Raw genomic sequence first — 14298 nt, 5'->3', positions numbered from 1 at the left:
TTATACTAGATATCAACTGAGATGTTTTTCCTATCCTCTGAAAGTGCTAACAAAATTGAACATGAATACTGGGAGCTTTAAAAATGTCCTTTTGACTCCCCCTGGTGGTTAAAGAGAAACCATATCCTCCCTATGGCCCGATAAGTACAAGACAGGTATTCTGCTGCCAGCTTCATTGCTCTCTGGGTCAGCTCCCAGCTGTCTGCCGACAGCACCAGTTCACTGTGAGCCTGCTCCTGCAACAACCAAGTCAATTATGGCATGCTCAGAGCAGCAACTGTCTGTGCCTTTGCATTTGGTGCCTGTGACTGCTTTGCTTTTAACACTGCAGCTCTGCTTCTCTAGCAGCAGCAGGATATTGGTGACGCCATGCAGCAGTCTCTATTACTACTACTAGGTCAGCTTGTGGCATAAGGGGCCCAAACCCTAGAACACACAGTGATTTGGCCATTTCCATGCAGTCCAAATCCCCAATTTGGCCATTTCTATGCAGAAATAGATGTTTCTGTCAATCAGTGGATGAGTCACCTAGGGTTTACTGTGGTACCCGTACTCCAACGAACTGATCATTCTCATGCACTCCCAATGCATAAACAGCCCAGTCACTCTCCTCCCTTAGAAGAGGATGGGTAGACCAGTGTTTCTCAACCAATGGTACGAGTACCCTTAGGGGTACTCAAGAGAAGTCTGGGAGGTACACCAACACAACCTAAATTTGGAGAAAACTGAATTTTTGTTTTAAGTTTTATAGCACTTTATTATTTTTGTACTTTTCACACCCAAAAATGTCATTGCATGCCTGGCTATGATTAAGTTGTTTAAACAAATGTGTTGCAATGGTAGCAAAAATTTATATGCGTCTGAAAACTGTAGGTACTGGGGGTACTTATAATTATTTTTTTAAAGGGGGTACTTTATTAAAAAAAAAAGGTTGAGAAACACTGGGGTAGACCTATTATGAGGAAGTGATGATGTTTCACCCTGTAACTTTGAGTGTACCTTTTTATAACCGGTGTATGTTTGAGAGTAAGGTTGGACTTAGGAGAAAATCTAGACATGTTCAAAAGTCCCTAATTGGTACCCTTGACCCACTCATGTTGTCCTCTAGGCTATTTATTGTTTATCACAGAATAAAGCATTGGGCAAATGTATTAGCACTGGACGTGCAGCATTTTTATAGAACACTGTGCAGAAACATCACAAATTTCAGTCTCTAGAGTCCTGCTTAAAACTATAGACAGGTGTATTCTGCGATAGCTACATACACCAGATGTTATATTACAGAAAGTGAATGCTTGGTAATGTTAGTTGCAATCCATGTGTATTCTGCATTGTGGTGACGATGCTTATCCCTTTTGGTGGAGGGGATGCAAGAACAACTTTCTGGTATTGAGGAAACAATGAGAGATGAGTGAAATTTTAAAGATGAGCAAACCCGGGCTGTGCAAGGCTTTGGACATGAAAGGCCTGATTATCAAAGAGTAAGATGCACAAAAATACATGCAGAAGTGTATCTACAACCACCAGCCAGCAGTCTGGCAAGAATAGTTTGTGGCTTACTAACTCCATCTCTATTTGTTCAAGTATCAGAGGGGTAGGCGTATTAGTCTGAATATGCATAAACGAGAAGTGTTGTGACGAAGTGGGTCTTTACCCATGAAAGCTTGTGCTCCAATAAATCTGTTAATCTATAAGGTGCCACAGGACTTCTCATTGCTTATTTGTTCAGTTAAGCAACATGCCCAAGAGGGACTGAGTGCACAGTTACAGGTTCAAATTTAATTCTAAAAAAGATACAGGAAAGCTGACATACTTATTGGCAGGGGTGTTAGAACAATGTTTACAGTGAGGGTGCTGACAGCTCTTGAACCACATTATAAAACCCACATATAATGGAAACCATTTCAAGCCAGGGGATGCTGCAGCACCCCATGCACACCTACTTCTACCACTTGTTCCTTGGTCACCACAAACCTCAGCAAGTGAGACCGTTGCTTATTACTGTGTAAATGCTAATAGCTAATTTGCCTAATCATTACACTTTATCTTAGTTAAGCTACAAGCTTGCTGCATACCTCATTAAACTGAGGAGTAGGCAAGCAACTGCCTTCTGCACAGATAACTCCACAAGCGAGCAAGAAGAAAAAGGGTTGTTGGAGTGAACAGACCTTTCCCCCTCAGAGCCAAATACACAGTCTTAAATCACATACCGGATTCATTTCTGGATGTTTATCACTCAATTCCTGCAAGTTGACGCATTTCCAACAAAAGTAAACATACCACAGAACTAGGGTTACCAGACAGTCATAAAAAAAATACTGGACACGCTTCATGGGAGGAGGCAGGGAGGGACCAGCCAGGAGGGGAGCGGTGCTGGCCAGGAAGGAGGGGGAGGGGGCCGACAGGAAGCAGGGCTGGTCGGTGGGGGTCAGGCGGAACAGGGATGGCCACGGGATATCGGGGGCGGCCAGCAGTGTCGGAGCTGGCCGAGGGAGCTCAGGAGGAGGAGGAGAGGAGAATTGGCCGCCGGAAGCAGGGCTGGCGGGGGGCGTAGCGGGGCTGGCGGGGGAAGATCCAGAGCAGGAACCAACTAGCGGGAGGCAGAGCTGGTGGCGGGTGCAGGAGAGGGATTGGCCGGGGAAGACTGGGAGGAGAAGTTGGGGAGAATCAAACAACCAGCTGGCTAGGAGGGGGCAGGGGAGAAAATCAGCCGGCAGGGAACAAGACTGACCCAGGCTGTGCAGATCTCAGGGCGCTCCCGTCCCACCCGAGTCAGTCTGGCTGCGGCTCCACCACGCGCTTGACCAGTGCGCAGGAGCATGGACCAGATTGCCCCTCCTCCTCCTCACATGCAACCAGGGCTCCCAGCGCCAATTGTGACCCACCTCCCAGTCACTCCCTCCACCCCCGCCAGGCTTCTGTCCGGCGCCCAGCCAGAAAACCAGGAAATACCAGACATTGCACATGTCCAGTATTTTCTGGATTTTTTTACTGGACAGAGGGCCCAAAAACCGCACACCTGGCAACCCTACACAGAACAGAATGTGGAACAGATTTTCTCAAAATAGTCCCAAATCCAGTAAGACACTCGTCTGCTTGGCTGAAAGTAGTAGTTTCATTGACTTCAGGGCTTGACTTACATGCTGACAACAAATATGAGTGCACCTTAAGTACTTGCTCTGTTGGGGGAAAAATGCTCAACATCTTTTCTAGCAGAGTGCCCCAAGGATCAGTTCTAGGGCTGGTTTTGTTCAACATCTTTATTAATGACTTGGATGAGGGGATGGATTGCACCCTCAGCAAGTCTGTGAATGACACTAAAGTAGGCGGCGAGGTAGATACGCTGGAGGGCAGGGGGGTCCAGAGTGACCTGGACAGATTAAAGGATTGGGCCAAAAGAAATCTGATGAGGTTCAACAAGGACAAGTGTAGAATTCTGCACTTGGGACGGAAGAATCCCAAGCATGGTTACAGGCTGGGGCCTGAATGGCTAAGTAGCAGTTCTGCAGAAAAACCTGGGAATTACAATTACAGTGGATGAGAAGCTGGATATGAGTCAACAGTGTGCCTTTGTAGCCAAGAAGGCTAATGGCATATTAGGTTGCATTAGGAGGAGCATTGCCAGCAGATCCAGAGATGTGATTATTCCCCTTTGTTTGGCTCTAGTGAGGCCACATCTGGAGTAGTGTGTCCAGTTCTGGGACCCCCACTACAAAAAGGATGTGGACGTATTGGAGAGGGTCCAGTGGAGGGCAACCAAAATGATTAGGGGGCTGGAGCATATGACCTATGAGGAGAGGCTGAGGGAGTTGGGTCTGTTTAGTCTGCAGAAGCGAAGAGTGAGGGGGGAATCGATAGCAGCCTTCAACTTCCTGAAGGGAGGTTCCAAAGAGGATGGCGAGAGGCTGTTCTCAGTAGTGACAGATGGCAGAACAAGGAACAATGGTCTCAAGTTGTGGTGGGAGAGGTCCAGGTTGGATATTAGGAAAAACTATTTCACTAGGAGAGTGGTGAAGCACTGGAATGGGTTACCTAGGGAGGTGGTGAAATCTCCAACCCTACAGGTATTTAAGTCTCAGCTTGACAAAGCCCTGGCTGGGTTGATTTCGTTGGGACTGGTCCTGCTTTGGGCAGGGGGCTGGACTTGATGACCTCCTGAGGTCTCTTCCAGCCCTATGGTTCTATGATCTTGCTAGATCCAATCCACAGAGCAAGAAGCTTAGCTCCATCACCACATCCAAGTACAATATGAGTCTGAGAGCAACACCCATTATGTGAAGTCACAGATACATTTCCCAAAGCCAAATGTGCAGTTATCAAGACAGTTTTTAAAAAGTAGAGCTAGAAAGATGAAAAGAATGAACACAGAGGTGCTTATATTATGAGCTTGATACAAGTATCTGGAAAAGTAGGTTAGATTAATATAAATTATATTAGATTTTAAATATTATGTTTGTACAGCATCTAGCATATTGGGCCCAACCTTTAAAGTGTTTACCACAATAGACATGTTAAAAAAATTAAATTGTAGATAGAATAAACCATGAGCAGTAATAATAAAGAAGGAAATTTTGCAAAAGAAAAAAAAAAAGCTATTTATTGTCATAGTTAAAATATAAAGTGTTTGCGCATAATTCTTTTAACCTACAAGCCTAAACAAGTTGGAACATAGAATAATCTCAGGAAAACATCCATGTAAGTGTATGAAATATGGTATTTTTATTTCTCCTTATTTATTATTCAGAGCTCTCCTTTGCCTTGAGGGAAAGTTAGACCCATTTTATAGTCTTATGGCAACTCATAGACTCCTAGACTTTAAGGTCAGAAGGGACCATTATGATCATCTAGTCTGACCCCCTGCACAGTGCAGGCCACAAAATCTCACCCACCCCTCTTAGAATAATCCTCTCACCTATATCTCAGATATTGAAGCCTTCAAATACTTTGAAGACCCCAAGATGCAGAGAATCCTCTAGCAGTGATCTGTACCCCATGCTACAGAGGAAGGCGAAAAACCTCCAGGGCCTCTGCCAATCTACCCTGGAGGAAAATTCCTTCCCGACCCCAAATATGGCGATCAGCTAAACCCTGAGCATGTGGGCAAGACTCATCAGCCAGACACCCAGAAAGTTCTCTATAGTAACTCCTATAATTCCTCCATTGACCTATTTCCCACTGATAATGAATGGTCAATTAGTTACCAAGATCATGTTATCTCATCAAACCATCCCCTTCATAAACCCATCTAGTTTAATCTTGAAACCAGACAGATCTTTTGCCCCCACTACTTCCCTTGGAAGGCCATTCCAGAACCTCACTCCTCTAATGGTTAGAAACCTTCGTCTAATCTCAAGTCTAAACTTCCTACTAGCCAGCTTATATCCATTTGTTCTTGTGTCCACATTGGTATTAAACTTAAATAATTCCTCTCCCTCCCTGGTATTTATCCCTCTAATATATTTAAAAAGTGCAATCATGTCTCCTCTCAGCCTTCTTTTGGTTAAAGTAAACAAGCCAAGCTCCTTGAGTCTCCTTTCATAAGACAGGTTTTCCATTCCTCAGATCATCCTAGTGGCCCTTCTTTGTACCTGTTCAAGTTTGAATTCATCCTTCTTAAACATGGGAGACCAGAACTGCACACAGTATTCCAAATGGGGTCTAAATGCCTTGTATAATGGCACTAACACCTCCTTATCCCTACCGGAAATACCTCGCCTAATACATCCCAAGATCGTATTAGCCTTTTTCACAGCCATGTCACAATGGCGGCTCATAGTCCTTCTATAATCAACCAGGACTCCGAGGTCCTCCTCCTCCTCCGTTACTTCCAACTGATGTGTCCATAGCTTATAACTAAAATTCTTGTTATTAATCCCTAAATGCATAACCTTACACTTCTCACTATTAAATTTCATCCTATTGCTATCACTCCAATTTACAAGATCATCCAGATCTTCCTGTATGATATCCCGATCCTTTTCTGAATTGGCAATAGCTCAACTATAGGAACTGAGCAAAAGTCAAAAAGACTGACTGTTTTAATTTATAATCTTATTCTTTTGTAATCTTTTTCTTTTGTCTGCAGATTTCAGAGGATGGGTCCTATAGAAAAGAAGATCTGGTAATTTTTTCTGGACCAATGCTGTGAAAAACCATAATTGGATAACTGAGATTTAGAAAAATCACTAATGAACAGTGGGTTTTTTAAAATATCTGCTCCATTTCTACAGTTTTCTTCCTGAATATTATCTGGAACATGCAATTTTTTAAAAGCATTATCACTTTTCACAACAGGAAATCAAAGACCTGTAACAATAATACCAGTCCCTCAAAATGGCACCAGCCCAGGGGTAGGCAATAACTTGAGACAGGGGGCCACTTCAGAAATTTTTGAAGTGGCCCCAGGCAGAAGGGGTGGAGCCATGACACTTCCATGCTTCCCCACCCACAGACCAGGATGGCCTGGGGGTGAGGGGAGCACATGAAGTCTCCCCCCATCCCTCCCCAGAGAAAACCACCAGCTGTTCTTAACAGCTGGAAGTTCCCTCTAGGCTCCTAAGCCCCTAGCATCAGGAAGAGACTTTGCACATTCCCCCCACCCCCAAGTCAATCATGACCTGGGGGCAGAGGGAGCATGGAAAGTCTCTCATCCCCTTGCCCACTCCCTGCAAGGGGGCACTGTGCATAGAGTCAACCGCCAGCTGAGCAGCAGCCGGTGGTTGACTCTAAATAATCACGTGCCCTTGGCAGGGTGGGAATTCACTTCATGCACTCCCCGTGCCCCAGGTCTATCAGGGTCTGGGGAGAGTAGAAGTGCGTGGTCTTCTGCCGCCCTGCCCCCATCCTGCAAGGGGCACACGGTGCTTACAATCAGCCTGTGGAGGCTCTTTTGCCCACCCCTGCTCGAGCCAAACAGTTTAAAGCTCTCTTATTGGAGGCACGTTTCAATTGCATACAAGAAAGTTTAGAAATAGTGAAAAATGTAGACGTGACTTTACAATATAAAACAAAGTCTCAGAGGGGTAGCTGTGTTAGTCTATAACTTTAAAAACAACAAGTAGACCTGTGGCACCTTAGAGGCTAACAAAAATATATAGGTAGTATTCTGAGCTTCATGTGAAGAAGTGGGTTTTTCCCACAACGCTCAGGATACCATCTACAGTTTTGTTAAGTCTCTAAGGTGACACAGGACTGCTTCTTGAACATAAAACAATTGATAAATAATAGAATAATACAGTCACGCTGGATACACATGGAAAAATGACATCCTGTCTATGTTAATAAGACTATTTAGAAAAGATTTAAATCCAAACATCTCTTTCCTTTACTCAGCTCTCCTTCCCCTCCCCCCATACCCAGCCCTGTGAAGTCTTAGCAACAGGCAGTTCCCTATCACTCAAGGCCAACCCACAACATTTTGGCACCTGAGGCGGGGAGCTCAAATGATGCCCCATGCCTCCTCCTCCTCTTCTCCTGCCTGCTTTGTCTCTTGTACCCTCCTTCCTCCAGCACAGCACTCCACCATCTCTGTGCATCTAGGGCAGAGAGAATACACACGCACCAGCAGCAGACCCAATTTTCTACACTCTGGGTCCTAGTGGCGCCCCACCCACAGTCTGCCTCATACTAAGGCCAGCCCTGCTACCACTTGCAGGCACGCAGACGCAGGGAATTTAACATCGCTGCTGCCAGCCCGGCCAGCTCTTACATACCCGCAGGAGCACAGCTGGCAAATGCACTTCTTGGTGGGCAGGGCCTTGGGCGGAGTCACGGGAGGAGACATCCTTGCTACGGGATGGAGCTAGATCCGCCGTCTCTCGCCCCCGCGGAAGCTCTGGGACGGAGAGTTTGACCAGCAGCCCTTCCGCAGGCGTGTTTCGGAGAAAGTTCCTATAAGGGACAGGGGTAGCCCCGGCCGGGAGCCGGAATCGCCGCAGCAGGTGAGAACGGCCCTAAGGCAACTACATAGCCCAGCTGATCCGCTTCCCGCCCTCCCAGCTCCGTCTCGTGCTGCTCCTCCAGCCCTAAGCAGCGCTGCTGGCTCCGGGGGCTGCAGCCTCGCGAGGCGATCACCCGGGAGCCTTTGTGAGGTCACACGGGCGAGCTAGCGCCGCTGTGTGCAGGCCCTGGGCCGGAGGCATTTAATGCGCTGGGCTGGGGTAAGCGGGTCGGGGCTGGAGTGGCACTGAGACCGGACACTCGAGCCTGGCCTGCTGGAATTAGAACTATTGCCGGGAGCTGGCGGGGGGGGGGGAGGGGGACACGCACACTTGTCTCTAGTAGCCACTAGTGTTTTAAACACCACTTGTTCTCGACAGCGATACACATGGGATCACTAGCCCTCCCGTCCCGCCCGCGGGTGGAGCAGGCGTGCTGCATAAGAATGGCCTGTCCGCCTCCCGAGCGGGGAATTCGAAGTGCAAACTGGGGGGTACGCACAGCCTCTGTCATTACCCCTTTCGCTTGTTTACGGGAAGGCAGTTGCACAGAGGCTGGTTGTGAACACGGTCCGCCTGTGCCGGGTCTTCGCTGGGTCATTCTTGAAGGACTTACCTCAGCCTCTAGGAGGGAGCCCTGCAGTAGTAGTTTTCTAGGTGAGATTAACTCAAAGCTTCAAAAAGCTTGTGACCTTTTAAACATCTGATAGCATTTTGAACAGGAGGTGGTGTATTAACCTTAGCTGATCTGGCCCCATTGCACCCAGTGAGCCTGCATTTCCTCTGGATGTTCACCAGTCCTTCCTAAACTTTAGCTACCCTTGTTCATCCCTTGGCAGAATCCAGCAGGAAAAGGAGCTAAAGGGAAAATTAGACAGTGGGCCTCGCTTTGGTAGCTAGAGGGAAAATTAGACAGTGTGCCTCTCTTTGATAGCTAGAGGGCTTCTTTAACAATAAAGTGTTAGAAAAACAGATACCATATTCTTCGGTCCTGAATTATTCATACTGATATTAGGTACTTGGATGTTTCTTCTCAAAGATGGATATGTAGCAATAGAGATACACAGCAACTGAAAATACAAGTGTTTATTTGGCATGGAAGAGAAATGTAAAAACACTGAGTCTCACATTATTTGATTTTATGAAAAATGGTTAAAAGTTAAGCATTTGAAACCTAAAGCATGGGATTAAATAAAAATGCATCAATAAAATATGAACTGACATCTACTGCTGATTATTTGAAGAAAGTGCCATGGCTTTGCCTTACTGAAAAAACTGCAATATTGATATTACAATACTGGAGGAGCCATTATCTTTGAAAAATCATGGAAGACAGAAGAAATTCCAGAAGAGGGCAAATATAGTGCTCATCTATAAAAAGGAAATTAACAACAATGCAGGAAGCTACAGACCAGTCAATTTATCTTCTGTGCTAGGAATGCAAATGGATTCCTTAATTATGTGTTCTATTATCTAACATCTGAAATAAGGTGGTAATAGCCAGCATGGATTTGTACAGAACAACTGTCAAACCAATCTGATAGCTTTCTTTGATAACAAGGGGAAAGCGGTAGCTGTCATACACCTAGACTTTGATAAAGCATTTGATACAGTCTTATCTGATCTTATTAAAAAAAACTAGGGAAATACAAACTAGACAGGGCTACTATAAGGTGAGCGCAAAGCTGGTTGGATAACAGTTCTCAGAGTATTTCTCAATGGGTCACAGGCATGCTAGAAGGGGTAGAACAGTTCTGTTTAATGTCCTCAACAACGATTTAGATATTGGCATAGAAAGTACACTTAGGCTACGTCTAGATTGCATCCCTTTTACGAAAAAGGGATGCAAATTAGATGTATCGCAATTACTAATGAAGTGGGGATTTAAATCTCCCCCACTTCATTAGCATACAAATGGCTGCCGCTTTTTTTCTGCACAGAGCTTTGCTGGAAAAAAGCGCCAGTCTAGACACAGATCTTTCGGAAAATAAAGCCTTTTCCGAAAGATCCCTTATCCCTTATTTTAAGAGGGATAAGGGATCTTTCGGAAAAGGCTTTATTTTCCCGAAAGATCCACGCCTAGACTGGTGCTTTTTTCCAGCAAAGCTCTGTGCCGAAAAAAAGCGGCAGCCATTTGTATGCTAATGAAGTGGGGGAGATTTAAATCCCCACTTCATTAGCAATTGCAATACATCTAATTTGCATCCCTTTTACAAAAAAGGGATGCAATCTAGACGTAGCCTTAAAGTTTGCAGATGATCCCAAGATGGGAGGGGTTTCAAATGTTTTAGTGAATAGGGTCGTAATTCAAAATGCTCTGAGGTAAAAAGGATGAAGTTAAATAAAGAGAAATATAAAGTACTCCACTGAGGAAGGATCAGTCAGTTTCATAGATACAAATAGGAAGGGACTGTCTAGGAAGGAGTACTGCAGAAAGGCCTCAATTGGAGTATTGTGACCAGTTCTGGGAACCACATTGCAAGAAAGATGTGGAGAAAATGGAGAAGGTCCAGAGAAGAGTAACAAGAATGATTAAAGGTCAAGAGAACACAAGCTAGGAGGGAAGATTGAAATAATTGGGCTTGTTTAAGTTTGGAAAGGAGAAGACTGAGAAGGGACATGCTAGTGATTTTCAAGTACCTAATCAGGGTGTTACAATGAGAAGGGAGAAAAATTGTTCTCCTTGGCCTCTGATGACAGGACAAGAAGCGATGGGCTTAAACTGCAGCAAGGGAGGTTTAGGTTGAACTTCCTGTCAGGGTGGTTAAACACTAGAATAAGTTGCCTAGGGAGGTTGTGGAATCCCCATCTCTGGAGATATTTAAGAGCAAGCTAGATAGATGTTTATCAGGGATGGTCTAGACTAGGGGTACTCAACATGTGGCCCGCAGGCTACATGTGGCCCGCAGGCTACATATGGCCCGCGGTGCAGTTTGGGTTTACAGAAGGCTCAACCGGTGTCCCATGAGTGCGATCCTTTGCACATGACCTCCGCTGGGAACGTGCTTCACAACGGCAAAGTGTCTCCCAGGCGGGGTGAGCATTGAAAGACGCAAGCCAAAGGGCTGGATAGAACAGACAGGTACAGGGTGTAGGTGCTTTTAGCCCACAGGGAGGAGGTGCTGGGAGTGCCAGGGCATTGTGGGAAGTGCTTTGTACTCATGCCTATCAGTGTGAAAAGCTATTTGCACGTATAGGCAACCACACTTAAGTTGCAGTCCTCAGCATCTGCTGAGAATATCATTGAAACTCCTGGGGCTTCCAAAGTTGAGTAGCCCTGGTCTAGACGGTGCATGGTCCTGCCGTGAAGGCGGAGGACTGAACTCAATGACCTCTCAAGGTCCCTTCCAGTTCTAGTGTTCTATTATTCCATAGAACGGATGTTGCTGGACCAGACTCTCCTAGATTTGGGAGGTTCATCCTGTATTATATTTAGGGATGTCAGTCAAAAGTTGGTTAAAATGGTAACCGGGTAACCACTGAAAATCTTAGCTGTTACATATGCTGAATGTAGCTTAAGTAAGCTTCATACTGTAGAGTGGGCAGCAAAGCTTCTCTGGCAGCAGGGCTACCAGTCCCTTTCCCCAGGAGGCAGCTTCCCTGCTGCAGCGAAGCCACCGCCCCAGGAGCTGTACCAGCAGAAGCTGTTGGCTCCATTACTGGAGAGAGGACTTCAGAGTTGAAAAGATAACATTAACTGATAAGAATCAGCTTACTAGTTAACTGGTTAGTTGGTTAAACTCTAAGGCTATGTCTACACTGCAGGCTTTTTGTGCAAGAACGGCTGTTCTTGTGCAAAAACTCACGGCATGTCTACACTGCACATGCATTCTTGCGCAAGTAAATTTACAGTAAAATGTTGGAAAAGAGGGCTGCTTGCACAAGAGTTAGTCCTCTCCTCATGAGGAATAAGCCCTCTTGTGCAAGAAGGCAGTGTGGACGGGCAACAAGGGTTTCTTGTGCAAGAAACCCCTACCGCTAAAATGGCCATCAGAGCTTTCTGCACAAGAGAGCGTCCACACTGCCATGGATGCTCTTGTGCAAAAGCACATGGCAGTGTGGATGCACTCTTGTGCAAGTACTTTTGTGCAAGAACACTGCAGTTCTTGCACAAGGAGGCTGCAGTGTAGATGTAGCCTAACATCCCTATTACATATTGTTTGCATCAATGCATGCCAATATTAGAAGATTGAGGATAAACAGAAGCTCACAAGGTAATTTTTCAGAATAGCTTTCACTAGTGAATTAAGCTGGTCCATGAAAGCAGATGGTAAAGTGGAGAGACAGGTTGGATCTCCCTGGTGGGGCACCCTTGGGACTCAACTGGTCTTGAACAAGGGGATTTGTAGGAGCAGGAGAGGATTCCTGTCATTGGCCTCCCAGTCCCACACCCCTCCATACTATAGGCTGCTTCTGGCTGGTCCCTGATCCCAGGTTCTGGCTCCAGCCCTGGCCCTGCTGACACTGGGCTCCAGCAGCAGCCCCCTTGTTGCCAGCGTGGCTAGGGCTCCCCACCGTGCCGCTGGATCCACTCCTGCTGGGGCCAGACCCACTGCTCCCCAGTGGCCAGAGATCCCTGCTGTACCATCTGCTCATCCTGTCATAGGGCACCCCTACTATGTTCCCAATCCTGGGACCACATCTCCCTCGGCTCTAGCAACATCCATAGTCCTTCTGGACCACACATGTTGCCAGACTGGAGAGTCCCAGCTTAAGGAGGTACAGCCTGTACTTTCTAAGATATCATTCCTAGCAAATGTCTATCACCTACTGAATTGCTAACTGACCTCTTATCACAAATAGGTTTGCAAAATTCACATGGAGAGCCCAGGAGGTCAAAGTCTGGTAGAAAAAGCTCCCCCCCTCCCATTGCATTGCTTGCTGAAGAGAAGCCATCTCTCCTAGCCCATGGAATGCAAATTTAAGTCTGAAGGAATTCTTGTTTACACACTTTTATGGCAAAGGAGAATTACTTAAAGGGAGGTAGCCACAGTGTCTGATGGGAAAAAAAGCTTATCTATCTGCACGATGAAACAACCTAACCCTTCTAACATGTTTAGTAATTAAAACTTTATATCCAGCAGTTTTCCCTGAAGGCTAAAATATGATCTAGTTCTTACTGCACTTGTTCAGTATTACCAGCTCATCTACAAGAAGACCTTATCCAGCAAATCTTGATAATTTAGTGTCAATTCTTTTGATCATTTGAAATGGAAAGCCATTGAAAATTTTGTATACTCTGAGCACAATGGTTGGTATAACAATGATAAAGATAACTAAATAAAACCTTCCTCAATGCAGGACTGGAGCTCAGTTTGATTTCTAGAGCCTACTATAAATCTTCTATTCTATAGTAATGCAGAGTACCTTCACTGCCTAGAATATAAGTAAACAAATGGAAGATTGAGTTTGCAGGATAAAGTTTAATTTTATATAAATAGTTTAATCCTGTTACAAAAACTTCATTTTAATCAACTATTTAATAACAAAGTATAAATAACACAAGACAGCCAAACATGAAGTCTAAGTTTAGACAAGTATCCTAAGTTACTTGATCTCACAAGTGGATTTCTAATTGGTTTCGTTAGTGGACTTACAGTGTTAGTGCACTTACACTTGTTTGTCCTACTCTTTAGATGCCTTTCTTCCACTTGACTCCCACCTGAAAACATCTCCAGGCCTTTTCTGAATAGCCCATCTATTTTTCCTGACTAACATGTGCTATAAACCAAGGGGACAACAAGTGGAACCATGCTGCTATGGTGTCGGAGCACCAGATTGGTGTAGGGATGTTAAATTGCGTTTAATCAACTAGTCAGTGAATTTCCATTGACTAGCTGATAAGGGGGACAGACACTAAAGAGACAGAGCAAGGTTAGCTCCCAGCCCCGGGAGTTAACCCCGCTTTGGCTCTGCCTTTTAAATGTATTAAGAGCCTGATAGCTTTTAATACATTTAAAAAACAGCAGCACAGCATTGGGGACTGGGCGTGAGCTGGGAATCAACTGATTTCTGGCTCACGCCCCATCTCCCGCTATGCCTCTGCCTCCTCCAGACATGGTGCTGCGGGAGGGGGGAGAGAAACCTCGCTTTTATGATGGCTCCCTACAGGACCAGCTTCTGCCCCCAACCCTTGATGCCTGCGGGGAAGAGCAACTAGTCAAGTCACCACTCAACCATTCGATAAGCTTATGCTTATTGAATAGTTGATGAGTCACTTACATCCCTAGACTGGTGGCAGAAAAGAGAGCTTCCATATAAATGAACCTCCAATAAACAAACTTCACAAGTCAGATCGGGGAATGAAGTTTGCCTCCCAAATATGGACTTGAGAAAAGGAGGCCTTTAAAAGGATCCAGCC

At 45.5% G+C, this 14298-nt stretch overlaps 1 protein-coding gene across 1 annotated transcript in view; it reads right to left on the bottom strand.

The window, feature by feature from the left end:
- Positions 1–7953, bottom strand: part of SAXO1 (stabilizer of axonemal microtubules 1) — a 78073-nt gene extending 70120 nt beyond the window's left edge. Inside the window, exon 1 of the mRNA XM_006129989.5 lies at positions 7713–7953. Within this exon, the coding sequence (XP_006130051.1) occupies positions 7713–7783 (71 nt within the window). The 5' untranslated portion in view covers positions 7784–7953. The remainder of the gene's footprint in view (positions 1–7712) is intronic.
- Between the last annotated feature and the right edge of the window lie 6345 nt (positions 7954–14298).

This window comes from Pelodiscus sinensis, chromosome 6, assembly GCF_052426305.1.
Source record: "Pelodiscus sinensis isolate ZL-2025 chromosome 6, ASM5242630v1, whole genome shotgun sequence".
Lineage (NCBI taxonomy): Eukaryota > Metazoa > Chordata > Testudines > Trionychidae > Pelodiscus > Pelodiscus sinensis.
The sequence above is the reverse complement of the archived record's forward strand: the minus strand, read 5'-3'. Positions and strand labels throughout refer to the sequence as shown.